The 25,708-nt window shown below is 49.3% G+C and overlaps 1 protein-coding gene across 3 annotated transcripts in view; it reads right to left on the reverse strand.

Moving 5' to 3' along the window:
- Positions 1 to 323: 323 nt before the first annotated feature.
- DUS2 (dihydrouridine synthase 2) overlaps positions 324 to 25,708 on the reverse strand; it is a gene marked incomplete at its 5' end in the record, with an annotated part of 35,371 nt that continues 9,986 nt past the window's right edge. For 2 of the 3 annotated variants that reach the window (XM_079723878.1, XM_079723879.1), the window contains 14 exons: positions 324 to 863; positions 1,098 to 1,171; positions 2,232 to 2,319; positions 3,467 to 3,616; positions 4,892 to 5,013; positions 7,452 to 7,620; positions 8,955 to 9,041; positions 11,034 to 11,104; positions 11,281 to 11,346; positions 15,083 to 15,130; positions 18,333 to 18,393; positions 19,569 to 19,612; positions 20,433 to 20,524; positions 24,590 to 24,635. In XM_079723878.1, the coding sequence (XP_079580004.1) occupies positions 626 to 863; positions 1,098 to 1,171; positions 2,232 to 2,319; positions 3,467 to 3,616; positions 4,892 to 5,013; positions 7,452 to 7,620; positions 8,955 to 9,041; positions 11,034 to 11,104; positions 11,281 to 11,346; positions 15,083 to 15,130; positions 18,333 to 18,393; positions 19,569 to 19,612; positions 20,433 to 20,524; positions 24,590 to 24,635 (1,356 nt within the window). In that variant the 3' untranslated portion in view covers positions 324 to 625. The remainder of the gene's footprint in view (positions 864 to 1,097; positions 1,172 to 2,231; positions 2,320 to 3,466; positions 3,617 to 4,891; positions 5,014 to 7,451; positions 7,621 to 8,954; positions 9,042 to 11,033; positions 11,105 to 11,280; positions 11,347 to 15,082; positions 15,131 to 18,332; positions 18,394 to 19,568; positions 19,613 to 20,432; positions 20,525 to 24,589; positions 24,636 to 25,708) is intronic. The other variant, XM_079723880.1, reaches the window with a different exon arrangement.

A 25,708-nucleotide genomic window follows, 5' to 3' on the forward strand; every position in this document is an offset into this window, starting at 1 on the left:
GGTCCCTTACTAGGGCACCAGATACCCTAATCGTTCCCCCAGACTCCATATCACCTCTCATCAGGAAAGCCAACTGATGGCCGGTACCTCAGGTTTACCATCAGGAGAATGGGCTTCTTGGACCTTCCTGGCTCAACTCAAGTCCAGTGAGCATTAAAGGTGATAACCAACCCACCACCTCCATCTAGACTCGTAAGGATGGGTAGGAGAAATGTTTTAGAAAGCCCCAGCTCTGCACAGAGGGTAGAAGCAGAATAATTATGCCAGGACATCTGTCCATGTGTAAAGGTGCCAGGCTGAAGCAACCAGCCGTGGGTAAGGGTGAAGGGTGTCTTTATTGCACTGTACCAGTGTCAGGTTGGGGAGGTGCCACCTGAAAAGCTCCTGTTTTCAAAGAAAATACTGAGGTCACTGGGAACTTGGCTCTGCTACTCAGACCCACCAAAGGAGATGGGCACTCTGGGGATACCTTGGCCAGTGCTCCAGGCTGCTGGCCCAGGCCAGAACCTCTTAATTCCTGCCAGCAGTGGCAGCAAATTGTCCAGTGGCATCTGGCTGATGCTCTGCACCCATAGCCATCCTAGGGCCAGGCCCAGGGAGGGGCTGACCTGGGTAGGGACAGTAGTCACCAGCCTTCCAGGGGGCTCTCTTTACCACTTGCCAAGGCTAAAAAGGGCTTCTTGCACAGCTCCCCAGGCATGACTGGCTCCTGAGCTCTGGGGTCCCCAGTGTCTTGGTCAGGGGCCTCCCGCTTCCGCTTGTGCAAGGAGGGGCCCTCCTCACCCAGCCGACCCTCAGGGAGGCCCTGGCTCCGCAGACAGACGATGGCTGCAGCCTGCTCCGCCAGTTTCTTGGACTTGTCCCTAGGCAGACGAGGCATGGGGCAATAAGGCAGGGAGACAGGCAGACTGGTTACAGGACTAGAGTCTGGGAGGCCTGACTCTACATGCCCTTGGCAGAGATTCTGACAAAACTAGGGAAGGGGTCATCACCCAGGGATGCCACTGCCCAGGTACACCATCCTCCTAACCCTCCCAGGCCAATGCGAGGATCAGACCCTGTTGACAAGCCTCATGCCCACTGATAAGGAAACTCACCACAAGGTGGACTGGTACTTTTGTTCAGCAACAGTGACAACAGAACAGAAGAGGCGATCCAGGGGCCGTTGAACCTGGTACAGAGAGAGCAAAGGAAACAGGGACGGCTGCATGAGAGCAAGAGGGCCAAGCCCTGGAGGGAAGTACTTCCCACCTAAATCAAATGAAGCCTACCTGTATCACATGCTCCTCCCCAGCAGAAGTGCCTAGTGCATCTTCCAGGGAAGAAACGTAGATACACAAACAGTCAGTGACATCCCAGTGTGTCAGGAGTTCTATCATGGACCTAAGCAAAGGTCCGTCAGAGCCCTTAGCTGCATGTGACTATGGAGCTTCCTCCTACTGACATCTGGGTGGGCCAGGTCCCCCAAAATGAGAAGGAGTTCACCAGATGGCAAAGCGGTGAGAGGGGACAAGGACTGGGGCAAAGAAGGTACACCTGGCAGAGCAACCAGGTGATGTGGTGGACAGAGAGCTGAGTGGATGTGACCTGAAGCAGAAAGACACATGGGGGTCTCGTGCTCTGTGCTGAGGTAGTAGGGCTTGATCCCAAAGGCGCTGAGGAGCTGATGAGGACATGAGCAAGGGGGATAGAAGCAAATTCGTTTTGGAAAAGTCACTCTGGCAGAAGGGAACACAAGGCCCAGAAGATACAAGCTTGGAGGTCAGAAGGCCAGTCCAAAAGAGACCAGGCAACCTAAACAGGCCATGGGGACCAAAGAAAGTGAAGCAAGACTGTCTCAAAGTTTCCCCTGAGAGGCCCCAGACATGGGGTCCAATTCTGTGCCCCATTGGCTGAGGCCTGGTCCAAAAACATGTCAGTCTAACTTTTAGGTTTGAGCGTCCTTCCTAAGCCAATGGGCCCTCTCCAGAGAAGTCTCTCCTGCCTAAGCAATGCCACTGGAAGGGACTGGCTGAAGCAGCCTCTTACTTAGGCCTCTAGTTCAGTTTTATGGAAGTGGCCAGAACTAGACAACAGGTCCACTGTCAAAGAGAAGGAGCTAGAAGGCAAAGCCAGGCTCCAGCCAAGCAGTCTGGAGTGCAGGTACGAGCTGTGGGTGGACTGGGGGTGGCGGCACTAGCCGTGGGAGTGCTGTGGGCTGGATGCAGAGCAGGCCACAGGCAGGAACTCACCGTTTCATACACAGGCTGTGCCAACTTCTCCCTCCGGCACCACTCCAGCAGGCACATCTTGGGGGTGATCTGGGGTGAGTATGCTCTCCTGGGGAAGGAGGGAAAGGTGTCAGGGCCCACCTACCATGAGCGCCCCATTCCTCAGCAGGGGCCCTACTCAGTTCCTGGTAGGAGCTGCAGGAACTGAGACAGCAAACTGCTGCCTTAGGACCTCCTGCACCTATTCCCTTGAGCTCCCATTTCTGTCCCACCAGTGGCTTGGGGCCTGAATTCTACCTAAAGGGAAGATGGGCTTCAGTTGCTTGGGGAATTGGAATGGGAAGTGAACTCCAGCACTCTGAGCTCCAGCCTGGAAAACAGCCTTCAACAGCCAAGAAGGAAGGTACAATTTGTTTCTCAAGACAATATCCGGAGGGAGTGGGTGGGAGTGGGGATACAGGCGGCCATACAGTGGTCTCAGGATCCAGCTCAGGGCCCACCCTGATTATGTCCACCAAGTGTCAGGGTGATCCGCTGCTGCCTTGGGCACAGTGGACTCCAGTTTCAGAGCCAGGCGGTGACAGGGTGGGAAGCGCCATGTTCCAGCTTCCCACCAGGAGCTCTCCCTGGATATGACTGCCCAACAGCTGTGCCTACATCCCTCCTCCCAAGACTTTGCCAGACAAGACTGACTCCTGGTCTGGGCCTGGGGACCCCAGAAAGGTTCAGATTCCAGATCACAGAGACTAGGATGAGGGCCCCATTCAAAGCTGAGTCACAGTCTGAGGCAATAATTGGCCTGAGGCTATTTCTGCCTAGAGAGGACACCACAGGGCTAGCAAGGGGCAGTGAGGGTAGGCTGCTTAGCCAGATGAGGGTTCAGGTCCTGCTGCTATTCTGGAGCTCCCTACAGGCAGCTAATTCCTGAGGGCCAAGGAGAAAACACAGACTTTGAGGAACAGAGGGGACAGGTCTCCCCAGCTTGAGTTGTGGGAAAGGGTGGGTCAGGAAAAAGGTATAGTTTAGTCACCCTTGGGACAGCATGCACAACCCTGACAGCACTGCCTGGGCTTTCAGCGACTGTCTTCTCCAAAGTGCCTTCTTTGGGTTGCTGAAAACTGAGAACAAGCATCCAAACCAAGGAGATCTGTGGTCCCTAAGCTTGGCATTAACCATGGACGGCAGCCAGCTTGCTGGCCCAGTCAGACCTAAGGACACTGGCCCTGGCCCAAGCTGAGGCCAAGCTGGAGACCTACCGGTCAAACTTGACAGCCATCTTAATGATACCAGAGGTATCTTCAGCTGGCTCCTCCACCTCCTCTGGGCTCCTGGCCAAGAGTTTGGCCCGCCGGGCATCCAGCTCTCGTGTGGTCTCCTCATAGAAGGCACCAAGGCCAAAGGCCTCACTATGAAGGGACAAGCAGAGTAGGGGAAGCCCCTTAGTGGAGCCAGCATTCAGGAAACTACTGCAGGAGCCCAGGGCCCCACCACTGAGAAATGCCCCCCACATATACCCAAACACCACCAGGGCCTAGCCACCAGAAGGTGCTTTCTACACACCCCTGTGATCAGCCTGAACTGACAGATGGAGAATGAATGCAGGTCCCTGAGCGTGAGCACTGGAGGGCAGGCTGGGCTGGGTGGAATAGATTCCAAAGGTCACCTGCAGCCTCTCTTCTGAGGAGGAACACACAGGCAGGTGTCCCTAGCCAGCAGTGAGTGAGTTCAGCTATACTGACCAAGCACTGGGGGTATGCACAGCCTTGTCCTCATGCAGGCCCGTGGGAGGAAGACACGGAGGCCTGACCACTGACTGGTTCCCCACTTCCCGCCCTGACCACACACAGGCCAAGCCTAAACTGAGGTACCACCCAGATCTACAGAGTGATACTCGAGAGTTATCCTCTTGAGCTCACAACATACTTGGGTCAAGCTGGTTAAGCTACATGGGCTAGGGACAGAATGAATACCACAAGCCCAGGGTGAGGAGGAAGGTTCTGGCAAGGCTCTTCCCTCTAGGAAGCATCTTAAGGGCTGGAGGACATTCATGAAGATGGCTGCCTGAGGGCAAGCCTAGTCCAGAAAGGCTTCTCTGGAGGAAGGAGAGTATACACAGCTAATGTGCGGGGGAGACAGCATTCAGGCAGGAGACCCCGTACAAGCACAGGCAGACAGGGAGCTGTGGGAACAGGCACTAGACCAGGTTGTGAGAGGCCCCAAATGTCAACCACCTGAGCTGTAGCTCTACCAGATCTAGAGGATCAAGGGGTGGCCTCTCAGACTGCAAAGTGATGGGGTGTGGGTGCTGGCTCAGGCCAGGGGCTCCATTCTACAATCCCAACTCTCCTAACCATTGGATCTTGGTGGCCTGGCATGTGACAGATCTGTTACCAGGAAAGCCCCTTCCTCCCCAGGGATTCCCCAGCCCAGCCCTCACCTTCCTCCATCCTACTAGTGCCCTAGTTCCCGAAATTCTGCTGCTGAGATCAGTCCAGGGATGGAAAGTTCTAAAGATTTGAAAGTACCCCCTTCTGTGAGGCAAAGCTGTACCACCTCCCCACTCTGGCACATCCACCTCCAGAAGCTGTGTCCTGGCTCCCCTGGTAGAGTCAGCTTAGGGCTCAGGGTCGAGTCTGGGTAATGTCTGCAAGGACAGATGAACAGCCCATTGCCCCTCTCACCAAATTTCCTGGGAAGACTGGGCGGCATGGAGCAACCTCCCCTGGGGCGACTCCAGCTGTTCTCGTAGCATCTGGCACAAGCAGTACTTGGTGTTGGTGTAGTGGTTGTCATACTGCACAGCCTGAGAGAAAAACTTCCATGAGCCCCCCTGCTGCCCAGGCAGGCTCTGAGGCCTGAGCTCTGCTCTGATGGCAGGAAAAGGGGCTCCAAGGGGGCATCAGAGGGGCTTGCAGCTGAGGCAGTGAGACCCCATAAAAGAGCCCTCTCCATCTTGGCCATCTACTCCTCTAGTTAGTGGCACAATGCTTGAGGGTCACAGCTGAGGCCCACAATCAGGAGCACACTCTGCTGGACAGCCTGACTAAGGTCCACATGTGCAGGGAGCTCCTCCTGCATCGGCTACCACAGAGGACCTGTTGCCGAGCATCTTCCAAGGCAGGGAGGGGGGAACAGCCAAGTTCTGGTGTGGCAGGACCAGTCCTGGGACAGGGGTGAGGTTCTTCTACTCCTTATAACCACGGTGAGTGCCTGCCCCTCCCACATCTTAAACAGCCTGTCTCCAATTTCTTCCAACATGGGAAAAGCCCAGCACCATTGACCAAGCATGTTTGCACGTGTTACTTGTCACTTCATTGAGCTAAACAAGTAGTTACCACTACTCAGACTGGGAAATGCAGGCTCAGGGAGGCCAGACAACCGCCCAGGGATACCCAGTGGAAGTCGGCCTGGCTGGGGCAGGCAGGAGAGCAGTGGGTAAAGGGCGCCCCAGCCCCCCAGAACCCTCTCCCCCTCTCGCCCCCTATCAAACCTTCTAATACCTCCAGCAAGGCCTATGTCTTCAGTGCCTTGGAGGTGCGACCACATGCTCAGGACAAGGCAGGGATACGTGGGTAAGCCATGGCCGGCAGCAAGGCCTTGATTCAGCTTGTTTGGGACAGAAGACACCTGGCTGGACCAGAAGCAGCCTTGCCTATGCTTGAAAGCTGCTCCCTTTCTCTGGCCCAACACACCCTCTTGAGGAGTTGCCAAGGGACAGGCTGAGAAGGAAGGATAACATCACCTTTCAGCCAGTGAGCAAGCTTGGCACTACTGAACGTGCCTTCCCTGCCACAGACCTGCCAGCCAGCCGACCTAGACTGAGCTAAGCCCCCCTTGCCACTGGTTGACCCAGGCCATTGGAGAGCCAACCTACCCAACCGGACACCCAGAACCAAGGGGATGAAGGCTGCAGCATCCAGCAGAAGAGGCTCTAGAACAGAGGCTGCCCAGCTCTGGGCACAGGCCTCAGGGCCTCGTACCACCCCCAGCTTGCACAGCCCTGGGGACACCCACATGTCATGGCAGCCACAACTGCCCATGGCAGCCTGAGGATCTGAGAAGCTCCTGACCCCCCAGGTGGGTAGGAGCTCCAGGACTGAAGAGGAGGGTGGAAGTCTGCTCAGGGTGAGGGCTGCATTCTCTGCTCAGGCCCAACTCACTGAGGAATTTGAGGACCACTCACTGTCTTTGCTGACAGACATGCACAGCTGGTCAGAGTCTCACAGGGTGCCAGGGCAGTGCCAAGGAAATAGTGCAGGTGTCAAAAAACTCCTTTACAGGGAAATGCCCGGGCACTACCATCAAACCCCGGGTGAGAAGAAAAAGCTATTACTGGAGTAGAGGGTCAAAGTTAGGCTATTTCCTAAGTCAGAGGTTAAAGCATTCTGGGAATTAGCAAGAAAAGACTTTTAGAAGTGACCATGACTGACGACCAGTTGACACGTCTTTACGGAGAGAATCTGTCCTCACAACAGCTACAATGGCTCCTCCTGCTGTGGCTCCTCTGGTGCCAACCCACTGGCATGAGTGACACAGACACCACTGTCATTGTGCACGCGTGTGTATGTGTAGGGGGGCAGGGAGTGACAGAGACTAAGAGAAAGATATCATGTGTTTGGGGCCTCAACAGCATCCTGGATCCAGAAGCCCTTGCTATGATCCTCACACCTTGAAAGCTTTAGAAGGGAGCGATGGTAGGGCCATGCCTCCCCAGCACCCTGCTCTTCACATTGCAGCCAGGGAGACCCAATGCTACACTAAAAAGAAAAGGAGAGGGACTTCCCTGGTGGCGCAGTGGTTAAGAATCCGCCTGCCAATGCAGGGGACACGGGTTCGAGCCCTGGTCCGGGAAGATCCCACATGCCACGGAGCAACTAAGCCCGTGTGCCACAACTACTGAACCTGTGCTCTAGAGCCTGCAAGCCACAACTACTGAGTCCATGAGCCACAACTACTGAAGCCCATGCGCCTAGAGCCCATGCTCCGCAACAAGGGAAGCCACCGCAATGAGAAGCCCACGTACCACAACGAAGAGTAGCCCCCGCTCACCGCAACTAGAGAAAGCCTGCGCACAGCAACGAAGACCCAATGCAGCCAAAAATAAATAAATAAATAAATAAATTTTTGAAAAAAGAAAAGCAAAAGAGAGCTGCTGGGGGCTGGGGGCTCACCCAAAGCACTTTCTGCAGGAATGTGGCAGACAGTGAGACATGTTTGCTTTGAAAAAGTGCATAGACATACGTATCTGATGTACTTCTGCATGACCTCCTCCAAGGGTCGTGGACCCTCCTTGAGGAAGATGGATGGGTTCCACATGGCCGCTCGGGCCACCATCACTGAAGAGGCTGCCGTGGCTTGTCGAAAGTCCTCTATATCCAAATATCCTTGGATGTGGTCGTGAGATCCTCCACTGAAAAGCAACAGTGGGGTGAGGGGTATCCCCATCCTTGTACAAGCAATTTCAGAAAAAGGCAACTCCTAAATCTGCCACTTATTCAGTGTGTGGCTTTGGCCAAGTCCTTCAGCTACGAGAGCTTCAGGACACTGGAGATTATAATACACACCCCACTGTGGGGTCAGGAGCACCAAGTGAGATAACAAAATAAAGCAGTCCAAACCGTGCCTGGCACTTAAGAGGTACTCCGGAGTGTTTACCTTCCTTCCCCCTCATCCCGAACAGTGGCTAAAGCTGCCCCACATCCGAAGGGCGGGGTCTGTATGTGGATATAGGGATCACAGGAAAACCCCCAGGCTGGGGCACCTATATGCCCACTGACGGCTGGGTCAAAACCCTAGAGAGGGAACAGACGCAGTGGTGGTCATGAGAGGAAGGAAGGAGGCCCGGTTTGGTTGCAATTTCCCTTTCAGCCACCCTGCAGCCCCTCGGAAACTGCTCTTTGTCTGTTCCATTAGGAGCCAGGCAGCAGCCTCAGCCCAGAGACAGCACTGTGTGTGAGGATGGGGGTGGGGGAACACCCCTCAGGTGGCAACAGCAGCAACAGGGTCCAGGGTCTTGAGTAGCCCTACCCTCTCTCCAAGCCACCCCTAACACCCCTTGGCCTGGGGACCACCCCACCCTTAGCTCCCCCATCCCTCCCTCCAGTCAGGCATGCCTTTCGTCAGGGCTTTAGGGCTTCAGAGCTTCTCTGTTCCCAACCTGCCATCAGGCAGGTACAGGGTTGTGCTGGACTTCCGACTGGCCCACACAGGCCAGCTCCCCAGTGGTGACAGGACACTGCTGTCTTACTGCTAAGCCTTTGGGCTGGTCATCGGTACCTCACACCTGCCAGTCTAGGTTCTGGTCCTGTCACTGTCCAGGATGCTCATCTGGGCTTTGGTCTGTGACCTGCCTCATGCTCCTGAGCCATGGCTCTCTGTGCTCTGGCTTGAGACGCCTCACCCTACACCCTACACACCTAACTCTGGGTGTGAGGTCACCTTCCCCTGGGCCTGTTTCAGCAGCCACTCTCTTGCTCTCCCTAAACACTCCCACCTCAACCCGTGCATCAGAATGTCCTGGGCCCCTGTCGACTGCATACCTACATCGGCCACTCACCAGAGACCAAGGGACACAATGGGCCCTTCTCAGCCTCACTGCCAAGTTCATTTTTGTCACACCCTTTTTTTCTTTTCTCTTACAGTCATTTTTTGATGCTATCGCATTCCATTTTCTATTTGTCAGTTCAAATCCCTTCTGAGTGAAGTGAGGCATAAAAAAATAAACGAGGAAGAAGGGAGGCTTACTTGGCTATGACAGGAATGGAGAGGGTTTCGGCGACGGCTTTGATGGCTTCACAGCTGACAGGGTGCTGAGGTCGCTCCTCCCGCTTCCTTGGAGATAAAGAGATGGGGCTGGGGACTGAGTGCCAAAGGTCACGTCACACTTAGCACCGGGTTATGTCAGCCAAATCCTACTGTCCTCCTTGCTGAACCTCAGGAAGGCCATGTAGCCAGCAGGGACAGGGCTCTGGGCTACAGGGGACGGCTCTCCCTGACCTCTGCTGTGCCGGGCAGCGGCAGCACAGGTCCAGGCTGAGAAGGCAAGTCCAGCTCTCAAAGGTCTGCAGGTGAGGCATGGCTGCAGGAAGCCGATGTGGGTGGTCACACCGCCACTCCCCAGCTTCCCCTCGCCTCTGCCAGAGATGAGGGACGGTGCCTTAAGAATGCTACCCCTACTGTCCCGGTCTTGCCCTCCCAGAGGGACTGGAAACAGCTGCCACCACTCAGACTGGCCACTCCCACACAGCTGCGTGTGCTGAGGCCAAGTTGGGCAGCTGATCCTGGGGAGAGGCACCTGGCACAGGGTAGGCCCGGCAACCAGAGCAGGCCACAGACCATGGCTGTCACAAAGAGCTGCAGGGGAGGCAAGACCACAACCCAGGGCCCCTGCACCCAAGGTCAACTGCAAGAAGCTCTTGTGTATGAGTGAGTGAGTCTTAGGGATGCTAAGGTAAGCCCTAACTTGAGCTGTGCACAGGGACAAGCCAGAGAGGTGGTTGACTAGAAAGCCCTTGCCCAGGTCCTATCTGCATGTGTCCCTCTGCTATACTCCTCAACAAAAGTGTCAGGGGCCACAGGGCCTTAGAAAGCCCTATCAACCCAGCTTCCACCTCCACCTCCCTGCACCCCCAGCAGCCCAATTCTAGCCCATCCTTAACAGCTTTGATGGCTAGAAAGTCTCTCTTTAAACTCGCCCAAATCTGTCTTCCTAGTGTTTCCAACTACTGGGAAAAAGGAATAGCTTTATTTATTCAGAAAACACTCTATGCCAGGCACTATGCCAAGGCTGTATATTCACAATCTCATAAAAGCCTCGTGACAACCCTATCAAGCAGAAATTATCTTAATTTCCAAATGAGGACTGTGGTGCTCAGAGAGGTTAAATGACTTGTCCAAGGATACACAGCCAACAAGCAGCAGACCTGGGATTTGAACCCAGACCTGGGATTTGAAACCAGGCAGTCTGAGCCCAGAGCCTGCTGCCTCCAGGAGGGGCCTGTGTGTACACATGTGTGGCCTTTCACCACCCCCTGCTGGCTTCAACAAGCACAGCTCTGCTTTTCTGTTTTTATGTGTTGGAGTTCTGGGTTCCCTTCTGAAAATGCTGTAATAGATACAACCAGCAAAAAATGCACTGTTCCTACAAGACCCCTGAACTCAAAAGGAACACCACTCAAAAGAGAGGTCACCCTGGCCAAAGTTTGCTGACCTGGGATTCTGTACAAAAGTATATCCTGGACACGGGGAGCGAGTTCGACTGGGAAACCAAGGGTAGCCTTCAGCAATACCTCAGCTCTCAGTAGACAGCAGATTCAAGGACTGTTTAAAGTAGTCACTGTGACAGCTGGCAGTCCAACAAGGGCAGACAAAAGAGGCAGTGCCTTTGAAAGAACAGCAATCTGCCTGGGGTCATTCAAGGGAGGAGCTATTGCTGAATGTAGTGTAAAGAAAATGAGATTCAGAGTCAGAGTTCTAATTCCACCACTTCCTGGCTATGTGATATAATTTTGAGCAAATCACTCATTCTCTACCATTTACACATCTTGAGGGTAGGGGTGTTTCTCCTTCCCATTGGTCTCTCTGTATCTCTAAAGCTCAGTGTAGTGCCTACCACCAGTAGATGCTCAATGAATGAAACAAAGAAAAATGCAACCCCCATAAAGAGTTTGACTGCCCTCTGAACTTAGGGGATATCGATGAGCTAAGCAGAGCTAGGCTGTGTATGCAGAAGAGAAGCTGGTAGTCACCTGGGGTCTGGTGAAGAGTCATTAAGGTGGCTAGGGACCTCCTTGCAAGTCAGTCACTAGTAAGGCAACCACTCACCTGCCATGAACCGCGATGGCTGCAATGCCGGTCCTCTCTATCCGCTTAACAAGGCTCAGGGTATCTTCCAGCTGAGGGACAGGACCACACAGGGTGTTTACTGAAGCCACAGAGGGAGCAGCTGCCAGCTCCTAAAGCGGGCTCAGCTCTACCCCCTCCTCCAAACCTAACTCAGCCCCTCAAGAATCATTCACACCCCCAAATCAGCATCCCCAGAGAAATGGACCTTCAGATGTAAGATCTTTACCGATGGCAGGATGCGAATCTTGCAGGTCACAGGTCTCTGTGTCCCTTTAACAAGAGTGCTGAGGATCTGCAGCGAGGAGAATACAAGAGCATCTGCCTTTTCTGGAACAAACACCACAACTGCTTGTACTAATGAATTCTGCAGCAGACCTGTGCGGCCCAGTGGCATGGACATGTTTATGTCCATGTACGTGTCCGTGAATGCGTCTGTTGCACGCATATACATGGAAGCTCCATAAGGGAAGGAGTTCATCTTTTTCTCTGCTAGAGCCCCAGCACCAGCAGCCCCTTGCCTGATACATAGCAGTATACATATATTTGGTAAATGAATGAATGAGTGAGTGAATGAATGCATGAATGGATCTGCATGCATGCTTGTACAGAACACAGTGATCCTTTGCCAGGGCAAACATCAGAATCACCTGGAGAGCCTAAGAAATACAGAATCTTAGATTCCACCTCATCTTTCCTGAATGAGTCTCTAGGGACAGGGCTTAGGAATATGGGATTTCAAAAGACTCTGCCCAACACATTCCCTCCTCAAAATGATTCTGAGGCCTATCCCTGGTTAAGAACACATGGCTCACAGCTCCATTCCTGATTGAAGGCATGTTTCCTGAGTGCTGTTCCAGGATCTGCCAAGTGAGTGAGCAGGAAAGTTTGAGCAGGTCCTGGGCCCTGTCCTCAGGTACCCCCTCTCTTTAGGGGAGTCAGATATACAGGAATGAAACTGGCAAAGGAAAAGACAACATAGTCAACATATTTAAAAGTGTTTATTTTGCATAGTGATTGCAAAGGACTCCAAATAAAGATCAAGAAAGTCACACAGGAAAGTGTCAGGGAAGTAGCAAGTCCAGACAAAGAGTCAGACATCAAGAAAGGTGTAGATGACACTGCATGTCTGTGACCTTGCTATGTTTATCTTCTTCCCTCATCAAAAATTTTGGGCGAGGCAAGCTAGGGGGAAGGTGATGCCAAGAGCCCTCTTCCAAGAAACTGGATCCCTGTCCAGCAGAGCAGAGGGGGACATCCAGGCAGCAGCTGCCAGTCTGGTTCTAGGCAGGTGGGGGCAGCAGAGAGCCAGATCACAAGAACCAGTGAAGGAGGCCTTTCTCTCAGGGACAGGCTAAGGCAGGCCCCTCCAGAAGACATTAGACCAAGAGCCTGGACTGATAGGACAGATGATGGGCAAGACAGGGCCTGCTGCCCCAGGCACAACTGCCAGAGACTGACAGGAAGGAACAGTCCCCAGGCGCTGCCCCAGGAGGCTGACTGGGCCTGAGGTCCTAGGGTGACTCTGGCAGGGCTTAAAGGGGCACCTACCCTTAAGGGAGGAAGAAGGACTGCCAGATCCATCAAGATACACAATAAAATTTCTCACTCCAGTCCTGTCCTTCAAGCTGACAATACAATCTCTGGAGGGTTCCTTTGCAAATGTTGACTCAGAATCCTCTGATGTCTGGTGATTTAAGCAACATCAGCTGGTTTGACCCAGTTCTCTGTTTTGCAGAACTTCCTCTTGGTGTATTTTATCCAAGCAACTCTAAGCACCTTCTTCAGTTCATTTTCTGTTCATTTCACGTGCATGCTCAGGACCAGGAAGGAAATTAGTAACGAAAAGTCCTAGCCCTTTGCAAGAGTCACACTGAGAGGAAAGGGCATATAGAGTCTGTCTTTTGGTCAGACTCTAGCAGAACCTCTCCTGGACCCAACTCTTCCAGATCCAAGCCACACCCCATGTCTCTGTGGCGTGAAAAGTCTGTGGGGGAAAAGGACCTGAGACGGGCCCGTATCTGGGCACATCTACCCATGGGCAGGCACATTTCCCCAGATCCACTGGCTGACTCAGGAAAAGCAGACTTTGGCTCCCCTGGTTGTTGGGGAGGGGACAGGGAGGAGGACAGGAAAGCACAGGCCTGGGAATCAGTGAGGACTGAGCTCAAGTCCTGGCCCTGCTGATTGTTAGCCATGGCCCAACTGCAGTGCACACAAGGGGATGCCCTGAGCAGCACCGGGCCCAGGGAATCTGGGGCAGGGGTCAGAGAGAGGCTATTACTGATATAGAGTCTTAAACTGAGGTTCTTAATCCAGGGAGGGTACACCAGAGTCACCTGGGAAGCTTTTTCAAAAGACTGATACCCCCTCCCTGCCTCTGTCTACCCCAAGAATATGCAGAATTCTCAATAGATAGCATCCTTTTTAAAAAATTATTATTGTGGTAAAACATATATAACTTACAATTGTCTGTCTTAACCATTTCTAAGTGTATAATTTAGTGGCATTAGCTCAAGATGTCATACAACCATCACCACTATCTATTTCCAAAAACTTTCATTGCCCCCAAACAAGCAGTCTTATTTTGAGAAAAATCTCTAAGGTGGTCCTGAGATGCTCCCACAGATGGAACCATGCACCTAAAACACCAAGCCTGGAAGGACCTGCAAAGCTCTCCTCCAGCTCACCCAGTTTGCCAGCACAATTTGAGCCTGAATCTAATCCATCCCACTCTTCCTGAGTTTCATTTGGCTTTACTGTAGAAGCCTGCAACCTCTCTTTCACGAGGCAAACCCTGTCCACTAGCCCGACCTGGCTCAACCGACCACCCTGCCAACCAGAGAATTAACGAAATGAACTGAGCTTCTGAGGGAGGGTGTTAACTCTGCTGCCTCATGTGTGAAATGTGCCCAAAGAAGGGCAGTGGCGAGGACAGAGCCAACAGCGTGGATGGGAGAAGCCAGGATGCCAGAGGATAACAGAAATGCCTGTATGTATGTGCTGTGAAGCAAACCACCCGCTACTGAGGCCCCTTCTCTAAGTGTGGAATCCACAGTAGTCCACATCCACTCCAGCCTGCATAGAGGTGTCTGACTGGAGGTCATTATCTGTTCCTGTCCACACACGGGAAAAATGAGGAGGCATCTAGCCCATAAACACGCGAATTTTCCTAGATCCCAGACACAGTGGGGCTGGAAGAATAACAGGGTTGAGCTGCTGACACAACAGTGGCAGCTCTTAATGGTGGTGCCTTATCCCAAGTTGCTCTAGCCTATGGGAGGCACTAGGAGGCTTAAAGCCCAGAGGTGGAAGTGGGAATGGAGAATGAAAACGAAATCAAAGGAGCTAAGGGGAGCAGCAAGGAGAAAGCTGGTGAACTGCGAGAGGAAAGTAAAAGGTGCGTGTGGTATGGCAGAAAATGTCACTCCCACATGTACTGGCAGCTCACAACACTGGTGGCAAACATCAACCTGACCCTAAGGCCTCATAAACATGGCCACCAGAATCACCAAGGGAAGGAGATCAGAGGAGACTAACTTCAGCTTACCTTGTATGGCCCTGGCCTGGCATGCTCTCATGCTGATGGTGGACTCTATCAGTGTGCAGGGCACCCACTGATGCTCTCATCAAGCCCCCGGGGAGAGGCCAATCCCCTACATCCTGACACACACAGCCACTGAGCCTGCCCACCACCCACAGGTAGCCTGGCATATGCTCTCATGATCTTCTCAGAAGGGAGAGAGGCAATACAGAGGCGGCTCTAAATGAGTCCTCAGGACCCCTGGCTCTCTACTGACATGTCCCTAGCCCTGGGCTTTTAAGGAACTCCAAGGCTACTGCAGGCTGGCTCAGGGGTTTCTGAACGTGGCTATATGTCAAAATCACTGGAAAGCCTTTGAAAAAATTTCCAGACCCCAGGTGGAGTGACTGATTCTCTAAATCTGGGGGAAGGGTAGGGGAGGTGTTCCAGGCAACTCTAGTTCATAGGCTTGTTTAAGGACCTCCGCTTTCACTCATGCAGGACTTACCTTCTCAATCTTGTCAGGATCTGATAGCAGGGCAGCTCCCATTCCTCCCTAAGGAAAAGCACACAGAGGGGCTCTTACAGCTGGAGGAGGGTGGCTCCTCCCTGTGGTATGGCAATCTGGCAGTACCCCAGCACTTGCCTCCAAGGAACCAAGGTCCACTGGCAATCGCCTGTGCCCACAACATCAGGGATCAGTTTGATGAATTCTAAAACCCAGCACTCTGATCCCCTTAGCAAGACCCACAGATCTATCTAGAAGTGGGTTCTAAAAAATCATTTTTTAGGACTGCCCATTTCCTACCCAGGGTCTCAGTGCCTTAATAAACTAAACCCCACCATCTGCCAAGCCCTTAAAAAAACAATGGGTCATTCTTCCTTTGAAATGAGATCAAATGCAACTTCTTCCTATCCTACCGTCACTTGCTTGGATACCACCTCCACCAGCAAAGCCACTCAGAGGCACACAACCTCCAAACCTTGTCCAGGCCCTGATCCCCTGCCAGCAACAATGGCCGGCCCAGTCTTGAGCACCCAGACCAATGTCAAACTCTAACAAAAGCCCTAGCTAATGGAATCAACAACCCCTGGAGTCACTGAAATCTCATCATTAACACCAGGGGCTGTCTCTTAACGGTGTGATTACTGGTGATTTTATTGTTCTTTTTTGTACTTTTCTATATTATCCAAGTCCTGGGCAATGGTATGAATTACTTTAATAAGTGGAGGAGGGGAGAATGTTAAAAATCTGAACCCATTAAGAGTGAGGTGAAGGGGAGAAAAACAAATCCAATAAATATATGCTGTCAAGTATATAGACTACGTACTAATGAATGCTCAAGGAATGTGCTCAGAGGGTTTAAATTCAGTTATACAGTTTAATTTCATGTTTAAGAACTATACATTAGAACCAGAGAGAACCAGCGCAGACTGAGCCTACATTTCAGAGGAGAACTAAAAGAACAGAGCTACTAGCCCTGGATTACCTCCAGATACAAACCTTACAGGCCTTCAGGAAGCCCTGGCCATTCACCCTGACTCCGACTGTCCTTCACCTAACACATGATCCGGCCCTTCCTTGCTGAATCACAGGATCTAAAATCCAGTCTCACTGCCCCTTCGACAACAATGGCTTTTCCAATTGGTATTTCCTTCCTTCCTCCCTTTCTACTTAACTTCTTAACTCGCTTTTTAGAATAGGCAACATATTAAAAATCTTAAAGGTTCAAAAGGATAAAGAGTAAGAACTCTCCCTCCTTAGAAGGAGGGAAAACTATTCAATTAATTTTTTTAATATGACTTCAGTTTTTGAACCATAAGAAGAGAGCAGATATTCAGCTGGCAGGTACTGGTACGGCACACTGGGAGGTATCTGTTCTGACTGGTCAGTGCCTGTGCTGTGACTGTTGTTAATTATTTTGAATAGTACCCCTGCAAGGGGAATTTATTCCCTGTGCAAAACCAAATAAAAGCTTAGTTTCCTTCCCCAGGGGAAACCAGTGTCACCAGTTTCTTGTGTGTCTTTCCAAATATATTATATAAAAAGAAAAGTAAATATATATTTTCATTCCCCATCCCCCATATATAAATGGTGATACACCCTATACAATTCTGCTCCTTGCTTTTTTCACTCCACGATCTCAGGGAGAGTATTCCAACAATTTCAACTCCAACTCTGCTCCGTACATAACTCAGGCACACAAAGGAGTAATGAGAAGGTAGCAAAACAGAGCCTGATGTTTTCAACTCCTCATAGACAGTTTCAAACCTCCACGATTCCTTGAAGCAGCTGTCCACAAGGCCCTCTGGTTTTCAAGCATCCAAAGGGCCTTTCCCTCAGGCAGTCTTCAGCCTCCTGGCCTAAATCAAAGGTCCGCAGGCCAAGTAACTCCTGAGAGCAGAGTGGCTAACTCTGGGCAGTGGGCTATGGGGACATCTGTGATGTCTACACTGCAGACCCTCGCACCCTGTGATAAGGTTCCCAGGGGCGGCCCTGCAGGAATCCCCCTGGTGCCTCACACTCAGCCAACCCCAAGCTGTCCTTGTTATCCGCTCCAAACATCCTCTTCCTCCAGCAGTCCTGATGACACTGAAGACCTACCGTCTTCCTGGCTGCCAGTCTTTCCTCCCTCTACCCCCACCACTCACCCTGCCTCCCACTCCCAGTCCAATCATTTGCCAGCCAAGTGCTATCAAATTCTGCTCCAATTTGGCTTCTCTTGTCTCCATCCCTGGTCTCTCCTGTGGACCCAAAACACTCATCTCCGACATCTGTATCCTGACCTCTGGCCCTTTTCCACTTGAATCCACTAGACACATGGCTTTCAGATTAGTATTTCTATTTATAGAATATATTTGCAAAGACACACAAGAAACTAGTAACATTGGTTTCCCCTGGGGGGAAGAAACTAAGTTTCTGATCACAAGCCTTCTCTGTTCGAAAAAGATCAGAGGTATCTAAACTCAAAGTTCAGCTAATCTGGGCCCAACCAAGATTTTCAACCCTGTGTTCCTCTGCTTCCTCTTCACCACCCACTTCCCAAGCCTCTGGTCAAATCAAGGTTCCCTGCCTCTGCTTCACATTGGCCTCTGGGTCCCTGCTTGTGTCACTCCCTCTGCCTGCAGAGTCCCAAACCTCCTCATCAAGGACTACATTTCCCCACAGGATCCTGAGTTTAAGGGCTGCCCTTCTGCTGCTTTCTCTGAGCTTCCGTAGCAGTCCTGTCTGGTCTCTTCTGGTATGACAGTGGGGACACATGTATTGCATCCCCTATTTTTATTCATGAAAAAACAAAGCCCTGTTCACATTATTCTTTCTTTTAACATTGACATCATTTTTTTTATTACTTGGGCACGAGTGCTGTGTGTATGTGTGTGTGTGTATTTATTTATGTATATATGTATATGTTTGGGTACACATTTAAAATTTTTCCTGAACCATTTGAGGGTAATTACATATATCATAGCCCTTGGCCCCTAAATATTTCAGTGTGTATTTTCTAAGAATATGGATATTCTTACATAACCACAGAAGTTATCAACTTCATATATTTTCACTGATACAGTATGTTTAGCTAACCTACCATGGTCTATATTGCAATTTTGCCAGTTGATCTAATAATATCCTTTTGAGCATTTTTCCCGTTAGTACAGGATCTAGTCCAGACTCAGGTACTGTACTTAGTCGTCACCTCTTGTCAGTCTCCTTTAATCTGCACCCTATATTTGTGAAGAGTATAACGAAATCAGTTTACCTTGGTGGAATACTCTTTAGGACAGCCCATGTTGACGTCGATACCAGCCACATCATTTTCTCTGGAAAAACATGAAGGAGGAAAGGTAATAAATATTCAACTTGAGGGTAGGACATAAAGTCAAAGGTATGCGTCTGTGCTCATGAAATTCTTAATGTTCCCTGGCCCTCTAAAACACACCAACCCTCAGAGACAGAAGCTGAAAAATCCTGTCTCTAAAATGTGCAACCGCCTCTCCTCCTGGGCAGAGCTAAAGAGGAAGAACATAACGTGCTCACACATGTAGGAAGGACTAGTTGTAGAGGATTTTGCTAGTTCTGAGTTGTGTCAGATAACTCGAATATTGAATGACAGCCACACTGCACTCCATCCCAGAGTTCCAGTTCTAACTGGGTAGTGAAAGCCATAATGCACAAAAGTGACATAAGCACAAGAGCCCTTTCCCAGAGCACTGGTTCTAGAGGAAGTGGAGGACTGTCTTTGCATGCTAGGCTGCACAGCTGGCTTCTTCCAAACAAGTCTCAGATGTAGAAAGGACCCTTTCCTCATCATCTGCTACATACACAGTTACCAGTGTGTGACCAGCAGCAACTACTGCCCGAGTTCCTTCTCACCCTTGTTGTAATTAATAACAATAGCTAACAACTTACTAAACACTCACTACATGCCACGTACTGCAAAGACATTTACATGCATCATTTCATTTGCCTTTCCCTATAATGCCAGAGGGAGGTGGTACTATTGGTATCATTTTATACATGAGGAAACTAAGTTCTCAGTGAGGTTAAGTAACTTACCTAAGGTCACATAGTCAGCAGGTAGCAAAGCCAGAATTCCAACCCAGGTCTAAGTCTAAAGCCATTAAGGTCATTAACCACATTACTCTCCTGCCTTCATTAATTTAGGAAACAGTACGTCTTACCTACACTTCATGAGATTTAAAACCTCAGAGTTCACAGTCATGAGAGTCTCTGCAAAGGAAATCTCACAAATAAACACTAAAAAATAGGCTCCCACCCAGAGGTTCTCTGGGGTCCAGACACAGTGCATTCACGTGAGTCCCAGGGCAGCCCTTCGACACAACAAATAGAGAAGGGAACCTGAGCCTTTTAACCTGGAAACAGAAAGTAGTGGACTAGGAAGCAGGAGGGTGGTCACCTCCAAAGTCCCCAGGAACAGTAAGACCTCACAGCCCACAAGAGAGGCAAAGACAGTACCAAACATGGAAGAACTTACACAAGCCTGGCCACAGCAAGAGCTCGCTCTGCGTCTGAAGTCCCCTGGGAACACAAGAGGCTATATCAACCACTGCCCTGATACAGGTCCATATGCATAGACAAACACACTCAGGCACGCCATGCACACACACAGACACACACACACATCAGCAAGTAAAGTCCAGCTGGCATTCTCTCAAACAGCTAGCCTATGGGACTAGCTCACTGTTGGAGGCCAAAAGTGGACAGGGAAGGCTGAGAAAATGTCATCAATGCTGGGAATACTTTCAAACATACAAAAAAGTTGGAAAAATTTTATAGTGAACATTCATATACCCACCACTTAGATTCTACAATTAACATTTTGCTATATTTGCTTTATCATAAGGCTACTCATTGTTATCAATTTTTTACAAACCTAAACATCATTCAGGAAGTATTTCTGAAAAAATACCGAGAAATGCCCAAAGCGAGAGAAGAGAACTAGAGAATCACTACAATTCTAACACAAATCTTAACTACTCTTCAAGAAACTTAATTTCTTTTTATGGGAAATATATACAGATTACACAAAACAAAGACCATGATCTGAACAACCAATGCTTGGGAATAAAAATATATAAGTCATGCCAAATAGACAGCCCCTACAATGAAGGAAATTAAATTAAATTAAATTAAATTTGAGACTGGAGGCACGTAACAGACTGCTAATAGCTTAAACCATCTCCAACAGTGTAATCGCTCATGAGCAGATCTCTGAAAACCGTTTAAAGCAGGGTCTTCAGGAAGACTGAAGACCACTGTGCAATGGAGCCCAGGCGTGTAACACTGGCCCGGCACAAGGCACGAGACGGGAAATTTGCTCTGTCCCGGGATATGGTACCATCTGGAAGACGACCCTGCTCTGCTCTCTTTCGCAGGTGCGGAAGACTACTCGGTCGTCAGGAGCAACAAAGTCGACTGTGCTGAGCGCCTCTGCAAGAAAAGACAAACATACATGGCCACGCAGTGAAGAAGCAGGTTCAACCTCACCTAACCCCTAGAAGAAAACACAACAAAAATATCACCTTGAAGGGAAAAATGGGATGCCAAAAGTACACTATACTTGAAAGAAATCAGAGTATACGTGGGAGACCTCTGAGGTGCTAATGATGGTCTATTCCCTGACCTAAGGATGGTGAGTTACATGGTCCCTTGCTTTACAGTTATTTATTAAACCGTGTGCTTGTGTTTTAGGCACTTTATCTGCATGGTGTTTACATTTTGCACTTTTTTTTTTGAGAAAAAGATTTTTTAATGAATTATTCATTGCTTTGGATTCCTTCTTTCTGCAATGTTTACTTTATTATGGAACCCTCAAAATAACACAAGATACAATATATTGTGAATATCTTTCTCATATATAATTGAGTTTTTTCCCACATTTCCTTCAGTCTATAAACCCAGAAATGAGCTTTTTTAGAAGAAAATTTTCTGCTCAGCTAGAAGTGACCTCATGAATCTTTGGAATCATCTGTACTTCACATTTAAAAAAAAAAAATTTTATTGGAGTATAGTTGGTTTACAATGTTGCATTAGTTTCTGCTGTACAGCAAAGTAAATCAGTTATACATATACATATAGCCACTCTTTCTTTAGATTCTTTTCCCATATAGGTCACTACAGAGTACTGAGTAGAGTTTCCTGTGCTATAGAGTAGGTCCTTATTAGTTATCTATTTTATATATAGTAGTGTGTCTACGTCAATCCCAATCTCCCAATTTATCCCTCCCCCACCCCTTTCCCCCCTGGTAACCATAAGTCTGTTTTCTACATCTGTGACTCTATTTCTGTTTGGTAAATAAGTTCATTTGTATCATTTTTTTAGATTCCACATATAAGTGATATCATATGATATCATATAAGTGATGACATATGATATTTGTCTTTCTCTGTCTGACTTACTTCACTTAGTATGACAATCTCTTGGCCCACCCATGTTGCTGCAAATGACATTTTGCAATTTTTTTTTTGCGGTACGCGGGCCTCTCACTGCTGTGGCCTCTCCCGTTGCAGAGCACAGGCTCTGGACGCACAGGCTCAGCAGCCATGGCTCATGGGCCCAGCCGCTCCACGACATGTGGGATCTTCCCGGACCGGGACACGAACCCGCGTCCCCTGCATCGGCAGGCGGACTCTCAACCACTGCGCCACCAGGGAAGCCCTGCAATGTTTTTAATGTTGAAAAAAAAGATGTACAAAGATAAGAGGAACCTTATCTTTGCTTCAGATTTTGCCCAGATTTTCCCAGAAGATGTCACTCTGAAGTTCAGCAAAGTTGCTGTTCTTAATTACTTATCTATCATGTGCTAAGTACTGTGAGTGGAGATTTACGATATTACAGTCAACCCTCATTATTTGCAGTTGTGTATTTGCAAATTTGCCTGCTTGTTAAATTTATTTGTAACCCCCAAATCAACACTTGTGGTGTTTTCGTGGTCATTCACAGACTGCAAAAAATTTCTGTCACCAATGCACACATTCTCAGCTGAGGTCAAACAAGGCAACAGTCTGCCTTCTTGTTTCAGCTCTCATCCTCCAAACAAGTGTCTTTATGGTGGTATATTTAATGCCACTTTTTTTTTTTTGCATTTTTGTGCTTTTTGTTGGTGATCTCAATGTTTAAAATGGCCCCAATCGTACTGCTGAAGTGCTATCTAGTGTTCCTAAGCATAAGAAAGCTGTGGTGTGCCTTACGGAGAAAATACATGTGTTAGACAAGCTTTATTCAGGCATGAAATCATAGTACTGTTGGCTGTGAGTTCGATGTTAATGAATTAACAGTATATGTTAAATAATGTGTCTTTAAACAGAAAGACACATAAAACAAGGTTATATATTGATCTGAAATACATAATGAAAGAGCGTGACCAGAGGCTTACAGGAATCTAACTCTGTATTTCCCCTAGGAGCAATGGTTCCCTATTCGCTAATTTAGTGTTCTTAGCAACTTTATAGAACATAACTATTGCAAACAACAAGAATCTCTCAGGCTCTTCATAATGAAGTTCTACAATAGGTACTAACATTATTAGCTTTCAAAGATGACTACCACATGGAAGGGTCCAATGTGGCAGATGGGAGAATATGCCTATCTTAAAGGCTATTCTGAGAAATAAATGGGATCTTTAATGCACGTAAAGCACTTCCATAAAGGGAAGCTGTTATTATCATCCCAGCAACAAACAGATTAGAAGGTTAAAAAGGTGGGGTAACGGCAGTGACATGTTGGGAGAGGTAATCGAAGTGATCACCAACAGTAGAGACTTCTCATGACTGGAAGTAAGCAGTCTGAGAGAAGAACGACAAAAACTGAGTGTGTTTATACTGTACTTTTCTGTTTAACATCAAAATACTGAAACCCCTGTTAAAGCACTGGCAAAATCAATTCTGACACAGTCATCTATAGGTATTGACATGGGAAAATGTCCTAATAGAAAAGTAAGTGGCAGGGACTTCCAGGGCAGTCCACTGGTTGGGACTCTGCACTTCCACTGCAGGGGGCATGGGTTCAATCCCTGGTCAGGGAACTAGGATCCCGTGTACCACGCAGTGCGGCCAAAAAAAAGAAGAGAAAAGTAAGTGGCAAAATGTGTATCATGATCCCAAGTGTGTGTGTGTATAGGGGTGAGAGTATATATAAACATGTCATTTTTTTTTTTTTTTTTTTGCGGTACGCCGGCCTCTCACTGTTGTGGCCTCTCCCGTTGTGGAGCACAAGCTCCGGACGCGCAGGCTCAGCGGCCATGGCTCACGGGCCCAGTCGCTCCGCGGCATGTGGGATCTTCCCAGACCGGGGCATGAACCCATGTCCCCTGCATCGGCAGGCGGACCCCCAACCACTGTGCCACCAGGGAAGCCCAACATGTCATATTTTTATACACACACTTTACGAAATGTGTAAAAAGTACATGTTAATTCTCCTTGTGATTACTCTTCAAGTATGGGATTATGGGGGATTTTCATAGGTTATATACATCTATAACATTGAATTTTTCATAACACAAAGGAAATATAAATCTAAAAAAATTAAAAGACAAAATTGACAAAAGTTCTAGTGAACTTATATTAAGATTTCACAAGTGTGTATACTTTTCAAAAACCTCAAACAATACTACAACTCTCATCAAAGCAGAATCAGCCTCATCAATAAAGTATAAGCAAAACCACAACTCAGCACAACCACTTCCATTTGCAAAGGTCTTACATGTCCCTTATCTTATTTGATCCTCACTCCAACCCTGTAATTTAAGTAAAGCAGGGATTATGATTTTCCCTTTACAGCTAAAGGAACTGAGGCAGAGAGGTCAAGTGACTTGCCCAAGGTCACAGTTAGCAAGTGGCAGAGCCAGGATCAGTGCCAAAGCCATCCTGACCCCAAAGGTCCCTCCTGTACTATGAAACCTGGTTATTTATATGCCAGCAAGCCTGTGGGTAGAAGGCATTCTCAGCCTGTTTCACATCTGGCTATTTGTCATGGTCTCTGGAGAGCAGTGACTACCCTCAAGAGAGCATGTGGGGTCTTCCCTGGTGGCGCAGTGGTTAAGAATCTGCCTGCCAATGCAGGGGACATGGGTTCGCACCCTGGTCCGGGAAGATCCCACATGCCGCAGAGCAACTAAGCCCGTGTGCCACAACTACTGAGCCCGCGTGCTGCAACTACTGAAGCCGGTGCGCCTAGAGCCTGTGCTCTGCAACAAGAGAAGCCACCGCAATGAGAAGCCTGCACGCTGCAACGAAGAGTAGCCCCCACTCGCTGCAACTAGAGGAAGCCCACGCGCAGCAATGAAGACCCAATGCAGCCAAAAATTAATTAATTAATTAATTTTTAAAAAGTGGCTTATAATCAATGTATCTTTAAAAAAAAGAGAGCATGTGATCCACAAAATTACACAGGCAAGGAGCACCCTGGAGGTAACTGATACCCAGGCAAGGGCAGTGGTAGCACAGTTTGGGCATGACCAGGCATACACACAGTCCTGGGACCACAGCTGCACTCACCATTGACGACTCTCTTGCACTGAAGCATCTTGAGGTCAATCAGCTCCTGCAGAGGAATCAGAAGGTACATGTCAGTCCTGGACACACAGGTCCTGGGCATAGTGGGGAAGACCTTCATCACACACCTGATGGGGGCTACTTGGCCTGTCACCCTACTATCAACATCAAATCATGGCTTTGGGGACACGTAGTGCTGTCCTCCCCAACCAAGCATGGCAAGCATGGGCCTAAGTGAGCTCCCCTCCATCAGCTGCTCTTCCCAGGGACCTTGCAGAGTCTCGGGCCTAGAAGGGTTGAGCCACTCAGGGAATCAGAGATCAGACAATAGCGTAGGATGTGGACACCTGGACTTTTCTCACCTACTAGTCTCAGCTCCAGTCTATCCCCTCAAAGAACCTCCCACCTCATCCATATGCAAACGGCAAGGTGAAGGGCTCCCAGGAAACGTCCAAGGACAAAAGTGGGGCCAGTGAACAGAAGCACAGGGAGGAAGATTTGAGATTGACACAGGAAAGAAAAGTCTAAAACCCCTATTCAACCTGGGTCACACTTGTGGAAATGAAAGGGGTGAGCTCCTCAGCTCTGGAGATATTCAAAGACTAAGGAAAGAAAGGAAAAAGGGAGTTCTTCAAAACCAGGATCATAAAAAACGAAAGGAAATTTAAGTTTCCTAAAGGGTTGACATCCTCTACCTCTTGGTGGGAGACAAGGCTGCTCTGCTTTGTTCAGTGATCATTTCAATAGATGTGGACGACAGATCTGAAGAGCCAGGAACCTGTCACACTGCCCAGAAGCTCCTGCTCAGGGGTTCTGGGAGACCAGAAGAAGATAGAAAGAAACTCTCAGCCCTGGAACTCATTGCCATACTGACTCCCTATAAGCCTCAGCAAGTCACAACCCCAGTCGGGTGAGCACAATGGCCTTTGCTCCCTCATGGGAGCATTTAGGGCTAAAGTGGCCAAAGGTGTCCTATGGCATCCATGGGGCTCCCCCCAGCATATCCACCATCCAGGTTAATACGTGCTTTATGGGACTTCCCTGGTGGCGCAGTGGTTAAGACTCCAAGCTCCCAATGCAGGGGGCCCGGCAAGCCACAACTAAGGAGCCCGCCTGCCACAA

This window comes from Hyperoodon ampullatus (assembly GCF_949752795.1).
Source record: "Hyperoodon ampullatus genome assembly, chromosome: 18".
In the NCBI taxonomy this organism is placed as follows: Eukaryota; Metazoa; Chordata; class Mammalia; order Artiodactyla; family Ziphiidae; genus Hyperoodon; species Hyperoodon ampullatus.